The 20,875-nt window shown below is 37.0% G+C and overlaps 1 protein-coding gene across 1 annotated transcript in view; it reads right to left on the bottom strand.

Annotated features, from left to right (window-relative positions):
• Positions 1-20,875, bottom strand: part of EDA25 (CCAAT-binding factor) — a 226,388-nt gene that overhangs the window by 190,445 nt on the left and 15,068 nt on the right. The window contains exon 2 of the mRNA XM_089813725.1: positions 1,515-1,590. Within this exon, the coding sequence (XP_089669851.1) occupies positions 1,515-1,590 (76 nt within the window). The remainder of the gene's footprint in view (positions 1-1,514; positions 1,591-20,875) is intronic.

The raw sequence follows: 20,875 nt of genomic DNA, 5'->3' as shown, positions 1-20,875 counted from the left end.
ACATCAAGAGGACATAATGGATGAAGCTAAGTATTGCCACCCAGATTCTGGGGGCATTCATTATTAACAATACTTATCAGTATGTACAAAACTGTGATGTCTATCAAAGAGTGGGAAAAACTGCCATGTGAGATGAAATTTTATTGTGGTCAATGCTTGCATAACTCCCCATTTTGAAAATGGGCCATAGGCTTTATCGGAACCATAGATCGCCAACAAGAAAACCACAATAAAGATTCATAAGAATGGTATAATACCAAACTAAATGCGCAGAAGCAGAAGCTAACAAGGATTGCACAGCAAAACTGCCACAAAACTCATTTACAAAAACATCATTATCAGATTTGATTGCCTTCTCTATATAACCAATGATCAAGGGAAGCACTCTATAAATAAGACAAATATTCTAAAGCTACTCAACAGTTCTATGATCACTCACCACTATAACAGCCATTACAATCCCCAAGCAAATGGTGCAAGTGAAGCTCTCAACAAATTATTAGGCACTGTGCTTAGCATGATATGCAAAGGCAACACAACAGATTTGTATGTGAAGATACAAATGTTATGGAGACAAATGACCACACACAATTATGTCCTTTAAACTAGTACATGGGATTGACGCAACACTATCTATTTTATACATAGTGCCAAGTATGAGATTGGTAACTAACTTATGGTTGTATGAGATTGGTAACTAACTTATGGTTGAACCAAGAAGAGTATTTACAAAATCATTACAAAAAATTAAATGAAAAGAGGTGACTTAACTTATATAATCAAAGAGTTACCAACAATCATAGAAAAATGTGAAGCAACTCATTGAAAATCGATGGCATGGTACTATCATATGGCACGATAGAAATTTGTAAAGCAAACCATTCCAAGTTGATGACATGGTACTTAATGACAATAAATTCAGAAACTGAAAAAGTTGAAGATTTTGTCGCTCAAAGCCTCAAACCATACAAAATTGCAAGATTATTCTCATCAAGGACACTAAACTATTAACCAGATATGCAAACAATGCATGAGTTAAATATTACCATGTGGGAGACTAGTTGAGAAAAGTGACGAAATTTGTATCATATGTAGATAGTGTACAATAGTAATAAAGTGCAAAGGTCACTTAAAAAGATTAAACAAGTACCAATAGATAAAGTAGGAGGAAAACAAGTAGGTGGTCGCGTTAAATATAGAAGATATCACTAGGCATTAATAGGCACGAGAAAAGAAACGAGATCACTTTGGAAAAATTGTTAAGTATCGATGCAATATATTTTAAACCCTAAAAGAGGCCAAAGTAGCCAGAAGAATAAAATGCCATGACAATTGATTCCATCCAGTAATTAAAGAAAGAAAGATTTTGAAATGATACCAAAAATTGCTCTTAAAATCTTTTGTTAAATATGTCAGCATCCACTTTACACCTACACTAAGAACCTGTTGGACTAATCCTTAAACCAAAAAAGAAAGCTTTTCCCTCACTATTTTATCCATGAAATAAAATCTACCTCATTAAGAATAACTCCTTCAATGCATCAATACCAACTGCAGCATGACGTTTACCAGCTTTTGATGTCACCATTGCTGCACAAGACAATGCTTCTCATAAATGTCCAAAAATGTCAACCATGATATTATTGTCAAAAATCAAACATAGCAAATCATGAACAAAATCTCCAGATGGTCATAGTTCAACACAAAATAGGATTGGCAAGCCAAAACATTTCTTCATAAAATTATGTTTGCCCATTTTAAAAGCTATTTTTTATTATTGTAAAAAGCTATTTTTTCTTATTGTAATATAAGAGAAATTCTAAAAAGAAAAAGATAATTTAATTGTTCAATTGAAAATTATTAATTTAGAGACTTATTTGCACAAAGCTAAACTACTCATCGCTCACAAAATATCCTTCACAATTGCTGAAATCAATCAGAGGAATTACAATTATAATAACACAATATACAGAAAATGAAGGAAAATAGGCTCTTTAACTCTTGAGGAAAATGCAGCAGAAGGAACATATGATAATACAGAAGTTCTTGAACTCACACATAAACCTGCAACTGGCACTTATTCTGAACTCTAAATTATTATTAATGTTTCCTTCTTATAATAATAGATAGCAACATGATTCATCGGCATTGAGGGGATTTTATCAGTCTGATAGTGTAACAACAATGAAAACAAACCTGGAAGATCTGTAAGAGAGACAAGATCCTTGAACAGATAGCGAGGCTACTGGCAGCCTTTATTGGCCTCAAAAATTACCACCTCAGGACCAGGTTACTTTAGAGATGACAAGACTTAACTTGTCCTCCCATATTCATATTCACTTTTCTCACACGGTTTATTTTTAGATGTCTGCTTGGACATCTTATGGCTTAGATTTTCGGCAGTTCCTCAAATCATTTATATGGCAAAAGGACATTTTGATATTTACCCAAGATTTTTAAGCAAAGATAATAAGACATGTATTTGTGCAACGTCTTCATTTAATAAAATAGCTAAGGAAATGTACGACCCAGCAAGTCACTTTGATTATAAAAAGTCAAATGTTGCTTTTTATTAAAAACTAAAAAGAAAAAATATGACTTTTTTATTAAAGAGTAAAATAATATAGAAGTGCCGGAATCCCACAGTTTGTATACCCAAAAAAATTGCAAAAGTGATTGTTAGAAATGACATGGGGAAAAAGAAATAATATATATATTCAAATGTATTTTCCCTCATATAGATTGGCCAGTTTATGGAAGTAAAAAAAATTTAAAATAGTCCATGTTTCCTTTTTCCTAAATTAACTTCCACGAGGTTTTTACAAGGACTTCTATCTTCATTATAAGGCATCATTGAGTCTATTTCTTCTCATGAATATTTCCCTTTTGTCTGCAACGTGGTTTCAACTTCATTCCAAGGGCAAAAACACTTGTAAATTTGGTGAGTTGGATCGAAACCTAGCTCATCCATTGGAAGTTCTGTGGGTGGCGATCTATTAATGCTTAATTGTTCATTGATTAATAAAAAGAACAAAAAATCTACATCAAATTTGAAAATCAGATATTAGGGCCTCTTCATTTGGGGAGTCAAGCTATTATTTGCCCTGGTTATTACCCTCAATTTGGAGCGCCATACTGTAGAAGTGGGCAACTTGCCCTCAAGGACAAGTTGGGTGATTTCATTTTAAAATTTAGGGAAGACCTGTTAACCATCCTTGGATCATTAAAGATTTGCCCTAAAATTATAGAGTGCTTATCAAAAGATTGTAAATTGTTGGAAGACATTTTCACCATTTGGATCAACAAACCCTAGCCAATTTTATAGAAAACCTGCAAGACTCAGTTTGGAGCTGCATTTTAGGGCCTTGTAATTAATTGCACTAGTGTTTGAAACCCTAACTTTGGCCATTAGAACATGACCATCCTGTTACATCCCAATTTTTAACCCAATTTAAAATGTTCATATAGTCGTTGAGGTTCACATGAAGTCAGCAAACAGTTAAATTTGTTATAATCCTGCGAAATGGTAAGATGATTAGTCATTATTATTTCATACGAAGATAATATGCTAGTTGATTATTTATCATGATTTCATGGAATTGAAAAGGCGGTTAGCCGTTATGATTATTTATGATTAATAACTTGTTATAGTAATATGATTTAACTACTGAGAATTTCCTTGTAGGGAGCACGTCAAAGGGGTGGAAGCATTGTCAGAAAAGAATTGGGCACAAGAGCATCACCATCTTTGGGCAAATGGGTATGAATCGTGAATCATCATGGTTGAGGACTTAGCGACTGCATAACAAGATACACACCTTAGACACACATGAGCTATTAAATAAACATTTAATATATTAATCATTTTAACTTAATTAATGCATACCTCCAATGGCTTTTGGTTGACTTTTCCAACACATCATTATAATACATATTTATGTACGTACACATAGATATAAATTAAAGGTGACATCATAGTATTATTTTTATACAAGATTTTATCTATTTAATACGTACATTTAAATGCATGTAAACGAAGATAAAATAAATCTTCCAAGACGAAACATGTATTTAGATATACATATTTGAAAGGTACGACAATCGATAAACATTTACTATGAGCCACCTTAATAAGATATATTTACATGCAAGTAAATAAATATGTTTATAATATTCTTTTGATTTATAACCTTCAAGTTCTTTTCCATTTTTTTATTATTTCTTTTTAAAACGCCGAAATGAACATTTGGCATTTGATATCGATGAATCAAGAAGACAAATCTTTAAAACCGTTCATGAGTTATGGCTTGCTTCATTGAATACCTTTATTTATGAAGCCACGAGAAACCATAGGACGGCATGAATTGAATTCTCTTCCCTCACAATTTGATCTCTGAATTTCTTGCCACGTTATTTTCTTCTCTTTACCTCTGCTGGAAGTCGTGATTGATAATCACTCTAAGTTTGCCTTCAGAATCTCTTACAAGAAGGGACAGATTGATAGTGTCTAGCAAAAGCTCATCTATTTCACAAGCTAATCAGGTTATGTGGTCGGCATACCATACCCGAATGAAATATAGTATTCTTTTTTTTTATCAATTGCTACTCTGCGTGTAATTACAGCAGAAAGGATTCTTTCCATAGAATGCCATACATCATCTATGTTTAATGTCACTGGATAGTTTCTTAGTGAGTCAAAACTTCCCAAGTTGAGTCAAGAACCATTGACCATGATATGTTTTTGCATCTTTACATTACAGCTGTATGACAGAATCGAATGATATTGTTTTGCAAGCCTTAAGTTTTCCTCAAGTCAAATAAGTTGTGATGTATTTAAACATGAAATATTATTATATCGGATGAGGAATCAGCAGAATGAGTTGGCTAAACTCTGAGATTTAAACACCTGAGACACACCCGACTGTATGGCAGAGGTGAGAAAGAAATCTGCAAATAACATGGAAGCAAAATCAGATGTACCGTAACAAATATATAACTATTATTTTAAAGAATATGGAAGTCATTTAATAGCTCATGCATGTCTAATTCATTCTCTGTTGTCAAGTCGAGTGGTATGATTAAGTACCAAAATGCTCAGTGGCTGACAGGGTGTTTCATGTCTATTCTGAGTAGGGAGGGCCTTTCTAGTTAGAGAAAGTGTGGGGATAAATTTAAAGTCCGTGGTTGGGAGGTTAAGACCCTGACAATGTTTCCCCTCTCCATGAGATGTCAGGACGTGCATCAGATAAAGATAAGTTGAGTACTCAAACATTTATTGGTAACAAGTACTTTTAGAAGATATGATGGATTAATTTATTTCATTTGATGAGAGCAACCTTTATCATCAATGTAATTGGTAACCAGTTCAATCGGTTGATCATCCAACTGAATATGGAATATATCTATAGGATTGTTATTTCAGTCTTTCATTTATAAGAATAATGATTATGAGCAAATCTTCTAATCTTATGTTATTGCCACAGTTAGCAATAGGAAGAAAATGAATGAAACAGTGGTATTAGATGCCCTAAATGATACAGTGGTATCTGACGTCCCAAATGATGCAGTGGTATCTGATGCCCTAAATGATCCAGTGGTAATTGATGCCCTAAATGAAACACTGGTATCTGACGTCCAAAATGATACAGTGGAATCTGATGCCCTAAATGATCCAATGGTAATTGATGCCCTAATTGACACAGTGGTATTTGATGCCCTAAATGAAACATTGTTATTTGTCATTACAATAAAGTAGTATAGCTATTTGTTCTTTAAGAGGTATTTTATGGACTAACCTGGATTTTGCAAAAGCATCCCTAGAGTGTTTTCGATTTTGAATTCTACGGTATGTAGCTTTTAAATTCCTTGGTAAATTCGTTGATGGTGTTTTCAATTGTTAGTTATGAAATTTCGTTTAACTGATTGTAACCGTTAATCCCATTCACATGAAAGTAACTGAAATAATTGTTTTCCTATGAAAACAAAGTAATAACCATATTTCTTTGATATGTTAGTTGTTAGTTAAGACCTGGGAAAAGAGGTTGTTACACACCATTTCAAGGATAACTTGGCATGCATAAACAAAATTTATTTCTGTCTGTGGACAACGTACTTCTAGGCAAGTTGGCCATTGAAATCTGCATATCTACCACTATTTCATCTCAGAAAATGTAATGTAAATTTCTGGGCAAATATTAAGGTGGTTGTATGTTTCTAAACTTGGAAAATAATCAGAAAACTATTTCTTCAGTTGGTAAATCCAGATCTGATTCCAACAAAACATTTGGGACTGTCATTGGGATTTTTCACATGCAAATAAACTTTCAGAAAGTATTGTCCCTAGTTTGTAGAGTTCCTCATCTTTTCCTAGTATCCATATTTGGGGATATTATAGTGATATCTCAGAAAGGGTTGGCAGCCTGTTGGGGATGATTTGCATGTGTGCAAAAGGTGGACATGATCTGGAAAAACTGAAGAGAACAATGGTTGGCAATGATCAGCCAACGTCATCAAGTTATGAAGCCAAACAGATGTTTTCAGAAATTCTAAGACTATTAACTGATAATAATCTTTATACGATTCATAACACAGCAGAGAACAGTGCACCTTCTACCAGCAGATCTACAGGTTCATTAAAATCCTGACCTTTCATGCCTACTTTTATACCAGGGGATGAGCCTACACAAGAAGAACCCATTGAAGATAATGAGGATGCTGAGATTTTGGCAAGGTATCAAGTTTCAGGGACACACATTCATGCACCAATCACTTTTAAAGACTACTTGGAAGTTAGTAAATGCACAAAGCCAAAGAAGAAACAAGGGAAACAAGGGAAGTTGAACTATCGGTTACAGAAAACGATGGCACATCTATTCTTACCTAGCTTTGATGGATTGTCCAAGAGTACAGCTAGATCTTGACTTTAAAAATAAAATATTTACCTTGACCTAAATCACATGAAGGGGAGTGAAGCCATCAAGTTTGTTAATCTTCACCTTGATGAAGTTGCACTAAGTGGTCATAACACGAATTAGCAACACAGGGTCATGATTCAATTCTCTTATGATCAATTTTGCACTGCATTATTAGAGTGGTTTGACCATAAGAAGTCTAAGAGACACTTAAGAGAGTTCTCTCAGTTGAAATAGGTGGGGACACTTGATGCTTATATTTCAGGATTTCAACGGTTGCTAGCTAGTAATAGTTTCTGATATGACTGAGAAGACGCTAATTGCTTGGTTCATAGATAAGATAAGATGACTTTATTAATGTCCAATAACAAAAGACAACAAAAGGGTCAAAAGGATTGCCAAATACAACAAGGAGGGGGCCAACCCGCACCAAGGACACCAAGTGGTGTCCAAGAAGAAACAACACAAACAAATGGAGAGACCACAAGAGGAAAGAGAGAACCCTCCAGAAAACTGTTGAACCGAAGGGTAACTGATAGGGCCAGTCCGAACTCTGGGCCCCTTGGAGTGATCCTAGGAGAGGATGGCAGCAGCTGATGGGACATGGTCTTGGTCTTTAGAGATCTGGAAGGAGTGGTGCCAAATGACCCCTTGGTCCCAGACGCTGAATGAAACCCTGTAAAGAAGGAAGCAATAAGCTGAGCGTTGGAGTGTGTGATCCCAAAGCCTAAGGGCCTTTTGAAAACACAGGGCAAGGAACCTGAGGTCCATATATCTAAAGAAAGTGAAGAGTGAATGAATCTCCCTGAAGAGGCTAGTGAACCACCCTCTAATCTCATAATAAAGGGGGCAATGAAAGTTGAAGTGCTCCTCAACTAAACCTCCACAATACCACAAAGTTGACAAATTTGTGCTTTGTCCATAAGGTGATCAATCTCCCAATGGAACCTATATAAACCCACCCTAAAGGAGCCAACAAGGATCTTGAGGAAATGAGCCTTGTGGAGGGAAAGGTAGGAGGGATGAACAATAAGTCCATGAAGTGCACCGCATGGAATGCCATCTTAGGGAGAAGGCCCCCATGAGGGTTAACCCAAATAGTGTGAACAAGGAGGGAAAGTGATCCATCTCAATCCCAATAGAGCCCAGAAGGGCAGAAGTCTTAACATACCAACAGTGAGTCAAACCAAATGGAAGATCAAAAGCAGCAATAAGCTTTGAAGAGCAATAGGTAAAATATGGGTATCTGTGACGACCCTCCAATGAATTAGCAAAGCCGCAAGGGCATTGAAGGTACCAAACTAGATCGAAGATGGCCTCAATCTTGAAGGGACGAGCACCAAAATCTGCAAGAATAATGTTGTAACAAATGGATTGCTTGCACCGGATAATATGTCAAAGGAGGAGAATCTGAACCTTTTCAACAGAAGCCCAATCAAAGTTATGTAAAGGACCCCACACAATTGAGCCATAGAGGATGGTAGGCCTGATAAGTGGATGAGCCCCAAACTATGCAAGAATAATGTTGCAACAAAAGGATTGCTTGCACCGGATAATGTGTTGAAGGAGGAGAATATGAACCCTCTCAACAAAAGCCCAATCAAAGTCTAGTAAAAGACCCCACACAATTGAACCGTATAGGACAGCAGGCTTGGTAGGTGTATCCATGAGTGTTATCTTGGACAAAGTGTCTTGGAAATGGTGTTGAAAGTAGTATCCCTCAAGGAGAGGCATCAAACCATAACCCTTGTTGATCTCTGATTGAAGGGAGGGTCTCAAAAATAGCAAGCATTCATTGCTTCCATGTATTGTGGTTCTTGCCACTGAATCTTTGAGTGTCTTCCAACATTATGTTGGGTAATGAATCCATCCCTCCCACTATCCGAAGACATGGAAACCGAGATAAACTTCTCATAAAACTTTGAATTTTGTTGAGAATAAACCGCAAAAAACTTTGCAACTGAGATTTTGCCATAAAAATCGTCATAAGAAACAGCTGCTAAAGAACACCAAGATTTTGTGAAAAAATCCTCAAAACCTTGATCCAGCATAATTTTGTTAAAAATTGCCAAAAACTCTCATTTTGTAGAAAAAATAGTTAAAAAAACCTTGAATACTCATGATTTTTAGGAAAGAAATCATCAAAACCCTTGATGATGAGAATTCCTAAATTTTGGTTCGACGGGTAAATTATTGTCAAATAGAACAACGGTCGAAAGGAGTAGGGTCCTAACAGACGAATGGTTCAAGATTTCAATGGCTGAATGGTGAAAGAAAGGGAGAAGATAAAGGTATTGGACTGAGAGCTAAATGTTTTGTAGAGCTTGCAAGGAATGGAAGGAGATGGGAGAATTCTTGACAAAAGTTTTGAAACCAAGGAGGGTTGTTTCCGATCAAGAGAGATTTCAACTTCCAAGAGATTGCACGCGAGTTTTGGCAACCTACACCCCAGCTGGACACTGTGAATGACTCAACTGGTAAGTGATAATGTGAAGCATGTTAGGGCAACCTCACTATTAGTTAACAATGAACACTGGTTAAAAGCTGTTTCTTTCTTAATAGAAAGAGCTTTTATTATGAAATGGATGGGTTTGTGGCCATCTCTGAGTAAAGTAAGGAAATGGAATGAAGAACAATGGGGGAATGATTATATTCTGAAAACGATGGGCAATGGATTTTATTTAGTAAATTGCTCCTCTAAGCATGATAAGAAGTGGATTCTCAATAGAAGACCTTACTTGATTTATGGTAAAGGGATCTATGTGAGAGATTGGACTACAGACTTTGATGCTTTTAAAGAAAAGGTCAAGGAACTCCCTATTAAGATCAAGCTTCATAATTTGCCACATGAACATTGGGATACTGAGACACTTAAGATGATTGGTGATAGTCTAGAAATGTAAGTTTTCTTGGAGGAAGGTGTTAATAAGCAAAACTATTCTATTTACCTGAAGATTCTAGTTCGAGTGTAAGAATGCTACCAAATGCCTGATTATATAGTGCTTGGGTCTAAAAATGGTGAATAGCAGCAGCCCCTTGTAATGAATCAAAGGGAAGATGTAAATACTTTTGCAGATAACAAAGGATTAGAAGATATGAATAAGGGTTAATTATTGGAAACAAGTAGGTTCATTGATGAAATTATCAGAAACACTGAAAGGAGAGACAAAGATATTGTCCTATACTGTATCCTAAAGGAGGAGTTGATGATTGTGACTGAATCTCAAAATGGGCATCATTACTGGATAGGTGATAAGATGAAAGAACTTACACAGATCTTTGCATTAGAAACAAGATATGGATCTAAGGCTGATGAGGAGTGTGACTCTATTCAAGTATTGAAGGAGACTCTTTCTTTTAACTACAAGAAGTAAATGGCAGACTTGAGGTTAAAATTGGGACTAGGGATCGGGTTAATTATGAAACATCAAGGGGTAGTGAAGTTTTAGAGACACGAGAAGGACAGGGGGAGAAGTTTGAACAGATGCTCTAGTCTCAGAATGAGTTGATTCCAAAAGGGACTACTTGTACAGAGATTGTTCCTGACACTTTTCAAGAGACTGACTATTTGATTGGAAGAGATGGAAATCAGATGTGGAATGACAGGGGCTTTAAGCTAATTAAGGAATCAGCTATCCTCTTCCAGAGAGATAATGGTGAAACCTTTCCTTCAACCATGAAGCTCAATGTAGGGGAAGTGGCAACCTGTTTTTAAAGATATCAAAATCTCTCCAATTAGAAATTTGGACAGCTCCTTTAATGATGTTAGGGATATTGGAGATCACATGGTTGGTTCAGATTCTGCTTACAGGTCGCAAGAGGATGATGGGGAGGATGTCATGTCCCCTTCTCCGCACTAGTGCTTTGGCACTAGGTTAATCTATCTCCACATCCGGATAGATTAACAGCATTTGCTATCAGGATGCCTACCAGTCACATCGGAGATTTTATATTATGTACTTCAGTTATTTTATTAAAGTGTGTGTGGGTAAAGTTACTTTATTTTATAAAGTCATTTATTTTATAAAGTGACTTAAGTGACTACAGGACGAAATTGTGTTTTATCCCATATTCCTTGTTTCACTGTTGTTTCCCTCACTTCGAGGTTATAAAAGAAGGAGCTTGCATTGGGATTGACACAGAAGAATTTATGACTCCATATAATTTCATTCTGGTTGCTTGAATGTGACTGGTTAGAACCTCAAGGACGAAAACCCTTGAGAAGATAGAAGCTGGACATAGCCCCAGCCTTCTTACTGAAGTTGTTAACAGATATTTTGGAGATTATTGGTTGCCAAGATTTCTTTGGGGGTCTTTGAATTTGCACAGCACGTTACATGAACACCCTCAGGTTGGTACGGCTTACAAGTTTTTATAATATTTACATTTTGTTGGAGCTCACGTGGGCAGTTTAGTTTACTACCTGGGCATTGAATGTGATGAGAGACTGTTCAAGGGAAGGATCAGTGTTAACTCTTAGTGGCAGGGATAATCCATATCACCCCCAAACAAAGTTCTCTGCAATAAACTTTCTCTCCTGGCCGTGGTCTTAGGCGTGAGGAAAGTCAGATGCCGTGGCATAATAGCAGGACCAGTCGGTGATTCACGGTATTAGATAATGGAATACCTTGGACAGACTAGGTTTCACGGCCCCAACAGTAGCTCACAGCACAGAATGTATTGACCATTACTGTCTGAACACGACCTCCAGTAACACGGGTAGTCACAATAGTGAGAAGGGGAGTCGGCTGCCCAGCAAGTCGTTGTCAGATAGGAGATTACGCGGGTTATTTCTAAACCATCTCGAACTCTTCAGAATACACTTGGCATACGGATCTGTAACCATTCACTTTTATCTCAGCTGATTGCTTAAATTGATAAAAACGTTAAACTATACTGCATTATCTGGGCTGTAGTTCAAGCGTTATTACTTCTGAAACTGGTTATAGACTAATATTGGCATTCTGAGATTATTTCTTCTAGTAATGAATTGTGGCAATATCGCTGGTTGTTATAGTAAACATATTTTGGTAACATATTGAAATTCAGTAAAACATCTTGACATTGTTTTGTGTACTTCTTGAAGTCATTTGGTTACACTATAAGTGCTTGACGAAATTCCCCCAGCCTGGTATTCTATTCTGTTCACTTTCAGCAGAGATCACTACAGAGGAGGATGATCTTGGTTTTTTGAGATTCTGGTAGTTTTGGAGAATTGAACTATTGAACAAACCTCCTCATCTCTATCCAAACCAAAGATAAGGGAGAAAAAAAGACGTGGTGCCAGGACAACGAGAAGTTGAAAATGGCAGGCAGTGTAGCAGACAAAACTAAACGCTTGAGGAATGTCAGGGGCTACAATGCCCCTGACAAGATTCGTCTGATCAAAAGAGGTTTTGATCAAGCTAGACCAGATTTGGTGTTTCTACAAGGTAATTAAATTAAGAATGAAGATATGGAATCATAGAGAGCTTTTTCAAAATAGAAAGAGACCTTTGTTGGAGCGGAGAGAGCTTTAGGAAGGTTATGGGTCCTTTGGAATGAGACTACTGTGGATGCGCAACTTGTGGATCATGTTGGCAACTTTAAGTCTGACAAACAGCTACATCCTGCCCCAAAATTGCCTTCTTCAAACAGTCAAACTAACTTGATTCCTTTATCAATTGATAATATCAACAGGATTTGGTATTCCTCAAGTTTTAATGACAAAGTATCTGTATATATGCAGCAGATCTGCAACTAACAACCGTAACAAGGTTGTAACCACAACTTAGGTAATCCAGTATTGCCTTGTTTATAGACTAACCCAGAACATTGTGACACCCTGTTTATCACAAAACAGCATAAATCTTTGACAATTATTAACAGATCCCTAAGTCTCCATGCTGGATATTAGAATTTGTAACAACCTCCTGCACAACTATAGCTGAAAATATGAGTGACTGCCTGTGTCTTTGAACAACATCAACTATCTTGTGATGGTCCTCATTAAACTCCAGGTTTAACAACCAATCGGCTTCATCAAGGACAAGTAATTCCACTCCCATTAAACAGTTCGAAAAGGCTGGTCCATTGTCAATATGTTCTAGTAGCCTCCTAGGTGTAGCTACTACGATCAGACAAGAATTTATCTCGAGTTGTATTTCCTCTTCATATAATTCAGTGCCCTCAGTAACTACCTGGACACCAATGTTATTATGGTATTACAACAAGACATTTGCCTCTGCAGCAGTCTGAATTGCAAGTTCTTGAGTAGGACACCAAATCAGTACAACAATGGGTTTCTTCAGATTTTGACTGGGTGGAGGCAACTTTACGACTGCCTCAATTGCTGGAAGTTGTTCCTCTTTTAGATTTGACTAGTACATCCTTTCCTGTATCCAATGCCTCAAAATCACTAGACTGCTTTGAGTTGATTTAACTACAATAATATCAAATGCAGAGGTATACTATCCTTCGAAGGTGGTAGATAAGTCACTCTCTAGGACTCTTTCAACAGACAGATGATACAACACGATGCAAGACAATCACAGATTTGTGAATCAATCACAAACTTCAGGTTAATATTTTCAGAATCTATTTGCTAGTGTTTCCTCTTCAACTCAGAAATGTCTGCCTTCAATATGGAAAGTTTGACTTGAACCATACTTCAAATATGAATTCCTTACTTCGCCTGGACCAGTGAAGGAAACTCCTCTTTCACCATTCTCTATCCGATCACCACCCAGTAAAAATGAAGCTCATGCTCTACTACGCTAACATGGCCTGCTCTTTCATAATGTGTTTGATCATACGGAGATCCAAATATATGTTGTCCCGATCTGTTACCATAAACATCTATGAGACTTGTGGCACATAGGCAATTTCGATTCCCTCTTACTTGCTATGGTAACGGCTCCTCTCCATATACGACAGGTTAAAAATGGTATTTAATGTCATTCACAATATTTCTCGGGAGCCATCTGTCATTCCCGTTATGGACCCTTTCTCAACCTGTTCCGCTTACTGACATTCCTTTTTACGATGGGCGTTACAAAGGACTCTGCCTACAATGTTCACCGATACTTCCTATTGTGGCCTCCACAAGTGTTAACAACTCCTGTCAACTATGATTCTGTCTCATAGTAATAATTTTGAAGCTCACGCAGCATTCACAATAACGAGTTCTCTGCTCCTGAGGTGCTACGACTCCATTAATGCTCCTTCCCATATCATATGCGTTAACAGGTTTTGTCGTCTATATCTGTTTCTTCAGCTCTCTTGGCTTGGAGTAGTGTCACAAAACCATGGAATGATAAATTCTTATGAAGAGTTTGTAAACAGGTTCATCACACGTTTCAACAGGAAGGACATTGAAGTTTATTATAGAGAATTGGCACTATTAAAGTAATTGGGTCCCTTGGAGACTTACATAAATGAATTCCGGAAAATTTCAATCATGGTTCCAGGCATTCCACAAGCACAAGTCACAATGCTCTTTGTGAAGGTTTCAGTGATAAACTGAAAGTATTGGTCAAGGCTCACAGTCCTAGTACTTTAGATGATGCTACTGAGTTAGCCATGGACTGAGAAGTCACACCTTCTCAGCAACACAAGAAGAATGACAAAAATCAGAAATCAGACGATGAATCAGATCTGAAGACTCCTAAACAGACCAAGGTCACATCTCCTATATTAGAAAAAGAGTCAAGAAATGAGTTAAGAATGAATCTTTGTTTTCATTGTAAAGAACCTTGGGAGCCAGGACATAGGTGTCATTGTAAGGGTAAGATGTATCTTATTGAATGTCAAAGGACAGGGAGTTATGCATATGGTGGACAGGGGTGCTACACTAGTGTAACCCAAGTGCACGCACCTGCCCTAAAACCCACTGCATCGGGTGCGCATACGTCCCAAGTGCAGGTAGGTCGTGCACCCGAGTACCACAAACACGGCCAAAATGCAGTCACACCAATTGGCACACTCGGGGGAGGGGGGACGTAGGGATGCAAGTGCATCCTAGGAGCAGGGCTGCGCGCAAAGTGCGGCCGACAACTAACTAGAAAAGTCAAAAATAAACAAGAAAATTTATTTTATTTTTTAAAGCTTGGGAATGCTAATTAGGTGTGGGTCCCATGAGGTCTATTTCAAGGCTTATTAAGGCCAATACACCTCATTTTCATTTCACATTTTCATTTCATTGTTTCGGAGCAGCAAGGAGAAAAGTGAACAAAAGAGGTTGGAGGAGTTTGTGATAGCTTAGTGAGTGATTTTGCAAGGGATTGCAAGATCAAGAGGAGCAAGAAGATTTGATTTTGAAAGTGCTTCATCAAGTTCAAGGTAGGGTTTTTTAATTTTACGGTATTTTTTTGTTTTAGAAATCAATTTATATTTAGTATTTACTTTCAGCTTTGCATTTAAAAATTAATTCTTGAATGTTTCATTCTTGAATCTTGATTCTTGAATTTTGTTGATACTAGATAGTTGATAGTTCTAAACTTCAATATTACTATTATTGTTATTGTTTTTGTTTTTATTTTTATTATTATTATTGTTCTATGATTTCTATATTATTTTTTTGTTATTAAATTAGGCTGAAACGTATTTAGCTTACTATTTTTTACATTTCTAAAGTTTTAAGTCGGCTGTTAAACTAGTTTGTTTTAATGTTTTTTAAAATAATTATTAATTCCTTGGGCTGAAATGTATCATGATTCATAATCATTTTTATTTTGTGAAATGCAGTTTTCTAAATGGCATCTAGTTCCACTCAAAGTGTAGAAGGCATGGAAATTAATGAGGGGAGTGCATCGAATATGAGCTTGAGCCTAAGGTAAGTGATCATGAGGCTAATGTAGATTCCCAATATGAGGAAGAGCCTCCTTATGTTGCACCAAAGGTGCCTTCTATTGATTGCCATTCACAAATTTTGACAGAGTTTGCTAGGGGTCCTTATGATCCAAAGGCCCCTCTAAAACAATTTGCTATGAAAATTACACACTCTAAACCTACATATGGTGGCAAACAAAAATGGAAGTGTAATGTGTGTGGCGCAGAATGGTTTGGCAGTATTACAAGAGGTAATGCACCCCTTCATTTTTGAACTGGTTATGGTGTGAACTCATGCATATTCTTGGAAAATCCTAAGAATGCAAAATACAAAATCAAAGTGAACAAACTATGGGGTATTTCTAATGATACTGCAGTCTCAGTGCCTAAATCTTTGGCAGCTAGGCAACAGGTACAAAATATATATAGGGGCAGCGAGATATATCTACATGTATTTTGCATCAAAGAGAAGGGACTATGTCACCTACACCATCATTTTCCTCACCTACACACAATTCAGCAAGAGGAAACGTTAAGCAAATACAAATCGTAGTGTTAGTAACCCCATTGCTCATTTATCTAACATGCATGCAAGGGAGCGGTTAGATGATGTTGTTGGTGATCTCATCTTTGCCAATGGCATCCCTACGCATGTGGCTTGATCTCCCTATTTTGTGAGGATAATGTCCATGGCAATGAAGGAGGGAGAGTCATCATATTTGCCACTAGGTGACCACAAGTTGAGGACCACAAATGGAGGTATGTTGGATGGAGTCAGGTTGCAGCATTATCAAGGATGGGTGGATGGACATTAGTCATCGTCCACTCATCAACATTATGGTCACATGCACCGAGGGCCAATACTTTTTTAGGGCAGTTGATTGTTCAGGGCATTGTAAAGATGCTAATTTTCAGTTTCATGAGCTTAGGGATGCCATTGAGGAGGTTGGGCCACAAAATGTTGTCCAAGTTGTGATAGATGCAGCACATGTGAGAAAACCTGCAGGGAGGCTTAATGAGGCAGCCTATAGGCATATTTGGTGGACCCCATGTTGTGTGCATGCCATGAACAATACACTCAAAGACATGGGGAAAATTGACTAGATTAGATGGGTGGTTAATGATAAGAGAGAGGTGCAGATGTTTATTTGCAATCAGCACACATCACGTGCACTTTTTATGAGCTTCCCAAAGTAGTTGTTGAAACCAATTGAGACCAAATACGCCTCATATTACATTCTCTTGGAGAGACTGATTAAGTTGCAAGAGCCATTGCAACTCATGGTTATGACACAAAAATGTAATTGATGGCCTAAGTCTAGAACAGAGCAAGGAAAGGGGTAAAGGAGACAGTGACGAGTGATCAATTTTGAAGTGATGCAAAATACATAGTCTCCATCATTACTCCAATGTTTTAGGTGATTAGATATGGACATGCAGATTCACCTAGCCTTGGAGAGGTTTATGAGTGCATTGATTCCATGCTTGGGCAGATGAGTGTTGTTGTGCATGAGAGCGACCCCATTCTAGCATTCTATACGGAGCACATTGAGCCTATCATTCACCGCAGGTGGGAGAAGTTGAACACTCTTTTGCACATGGTTGCCTATGGATTGAACCCAAAGTGGTACATGCCTAGGCCTAGTAGAGTCACACCACTTTAGGATGATGAGAAGAAGAATGGATTCTTTTGATGCATTGCCAGGATGTATGATTCTAAGACTGCTAGTGAGATTTATACCGAGTGGTCGGAATTTTCTAGTCTTACAAGTAATCCTTAAATCTTGATTCAATATTCTAAGCTCCTTATAATTATAAGTTCTTTTAATTGTTACTTATAACTTATTTTAATATTATGTTGTAAACTTGTAATTTATAGGATTCTCGGATATTGCAAAGGTGGACATTAAAACTATGGCACAAAAGAATCTCATTTTGTGGTGAAAATGTCATGGGTCACAAAAGTCGAAGATCACCTCACTATCCATCCAACTGCTTTCTCAGATTTGTAGTTCCACCCCTTTATAATCTTAACTTTAAGAGTTTTACTTTGTCATTCATTAATTTATGATTCATTAATTTATCATTTGTCATTTGCCACAAATTGTATAAACATTTGTTTGTAAGTTGCAACTTTCAACTTTGTTATCTCAGGTTTCTAGTTGCTCAATTGCAGAGAGGAATTGGTCCACCTATAGCTTCATCCACTCTATTAAGAGGAACAAACTTGCCTCTATGAAAGAGAAGAAGTTTGTTGGTCTAAATGGTTTCTTGCAGCTCAAAGATCGCAAGACACGCAAGTACAAGGACAGCCCCCAACAGCACGATGGGATGTAGAGCCAAAGGATTCGCCTGAAATTGATGAGGATGACAATGTAGCAGAAGCCAATGTAGGGCTAGATGGTGTTCCTTTGGAGGATCAGGATCTTAACCACAAGGAGTCTAGTAGTTCTAATGATGAGGACCTCAATAAAGGGGATGATTAGAGAGCACTTGGGAGATTGCATTCTCATTATTGACATTTTGCTGATTGTACTCAATTTGATACAGCCATGATACATTATTTCATTTCACTATTTCATGCTATTCAGCTCATTGTCATCATGAGCATCTTTATGATATCTGATATTCATATTTGAACAATGATTTTTAATTCTTTCATCTTTGTCATTTGATAAATTGATAGTCAATGGTTGACTTACATGGTACTATGTATGATTTATATTTTTTACTTATCATTATCATTATTATGTTTAAAAGTTTTAGTATTTTACTAAGTTCAATGGTCATTGGTAATGGTTATGAATTTTCAGGTTTCAAGTTTGAACTTATGGTTCGTGAATCGCATTTCAATTTTCTATATCCAACTATATTTGGTGTGTTATATTGAAATATCATTTCATAATTAGCATTTTCAATCATATATAATACTATGCAACCTCCCCCCCTCCCCCCTGTCATCCCCCTATCATCCCCAAATTGAGGCGCGTTTTTTTCCCACAACTAAAACTCGTCCGCTCGCACCGCCGCAACACTGTGCTACACATAACTTTATTGCTAAGGACTTTGTATTCAAGGAAGGACTACAAGAGGACTTTCCCAGATTCAATGTTATGTTGGCAAATGGATCCAAAATCAAGTGCACGAGGAAAATATCAAAGTTGGGGATACATGATGTTGAGTACTATACATTTGATGTTAAGTACTATGTGGTTGGCATTGGTGGAAACGATGCAATATTGGGACTACCATGGTTGAAGTCCCTTGGAAGACACATCCAAGATTTCAACAACATGGAATTCGAGTTTGCTCATGGAGGTAAACATATTGTATTGAAGGCTACCAAAAATGACAATCCAAAGGTTGTGGCAGCCAAGTGTATGCAAGCTCACCTTGATGGTGCAAATACCATTTGGAGGCATGGGGACAAATCAGATTATCCCAAGCTACGTCACAAGGTTCGTATTCGAATTTGAGTTCATTGAGCATAAAATTCATGAGCAATTCAGCAAGGGTAAATATTCGGAAAAGAAAATCAATATTAAATTTTACTTATCTATTTTTAAACATAAGTAATATATCCACAAAATTGTCAAAATTGTTTGAGATTGCTAAATAATTAAGCTAAATAACTCATTTTACTTTAAGAAAAATAATGTTATTATAAGTAACAATATTATAATCTTTATAAGTTTTTGGATTCAATTGTGTTACTGTTTTTGCATCAATGTTTCAAACCACACTCTGTGACCCATCATCGGGATGAATGATAGAGAACAAAAGAAGTCATAAAATTCAGATGAAGTTCGGAAAGGGTAAAATTCACTGGAATTCTAACTTCATGGCTGAAATTCGTATCCTATAACTTAGATCCGAAGTATGACAATGGTAATGTACCACCTCATGATATGATAGCTTCAGCAGATGATGTCATGTCATGCTCAGCAATGGGATTTAATAGAGGTATACATTCTGACAATTCATTGACAGCCAAAGAGTTGCACCTTCATTTCAAATCTGATATTTGGGATACTCATGTGGGATCATGTATGGTCGTTGTTCTTAATGGAGAAGGATCGGTAAATGACGTTATTGGCTTGCAGCTGGGTAATGATACTCGGGATGATGGTTTGTTTCTATGGACACCAGATGTTTGGCCAAATTTAGCTGACTTGATGGGCTACTACTTCTTCACCCTGTGTGACGGGCTTCATATTGTGGTGTGGGATCCAAGTGTTTATTTGTTGGATGCATTGCTATGCTTGCGCCCTATTGAGTTGCTTCACGATTTCTGGTGTTTAAACAAGTGTATCAAAGTGGAGCAGCGGATAGTTTTACAATTGCTGGAGGACCAGCAATTTCAGGAAGGGAGGACGACCATAATATCCCTTCTCAAGTGACAGGGCACAGGAAGTGAAATTCTAGTCTGTCATATTCCCTAGGCTAGAATAAATGGTTAATAAGGGAATAGGTGAACGATTAAATAAATGGCTAAAGTTTATATTGTTTGTAAAATATTTAATTATTCACTTTTAACTTAAGCCACTATATTTAAGTCAATAACCCGGGGCCATATTGGAAAAGGGTTCGACTTATTTGCTTGAGTTATTGGCAAGGCAGCTGAGAACATAATTAGAAACTTCTAATTGAGTAAAGTTGTGGAAGGAAAAGAAAATTGGTCTTATGGAGCTGATAAAATTTATATGTAGAATTGAATGGGAAGAAGAGGCATCTTTTAAGAATTCTGATTATTATTTCTTTCTTTCTGCAAGTTTTTTTTCCCAAAATGCAATCCCAGTGGAGGAATAGCTTCTGGACAGAACCCCAGAGGTCTGTTTGAAATTTGAATCATTTCAGCAATCGCAGGTCTACAAATAATATCAAGTGCAGTCTGCAGCAGGAAAGGTGAAATAATTAGAGGCAGAAATAATTATCTGGGCAGTTCGCAGGCTTCAAATGTTAAGAATGTAACATGATAATCTCCAGGTCTATAAGTGCAGCTCGCACTTATTCTTCTAAATCTAGATGTCTACAAATGGCTCTAAATACTCTCACAATATCCTTTATAAGGCGGCGATTTTTCAGATTTGCTTACATTAATACTAAACTGATATTATATGTTAGTGTTTAATATTAAACTAAGTCTTAAAAGGTCA

This window comes from Cupressus sempervirens, chromosome 2 (genome assembly GCF_028749045.1).
Source record: "Cupressus sempervirens isolate cs-2001-9-10 chromosome 2, ASM2874904v1, whole genome shotgun sequence".
In the NCBI taxonomy this organism is placed as follows: Eukaryota; Viridiplantae; Streptophyta; class Pinopsida; order Cupressales; family Cupressaceae; genus Cupressus; species Cupressus sempervirens.
This window is presented reverse-complemented; position numbering and strand designations above follow the sequence as displayed.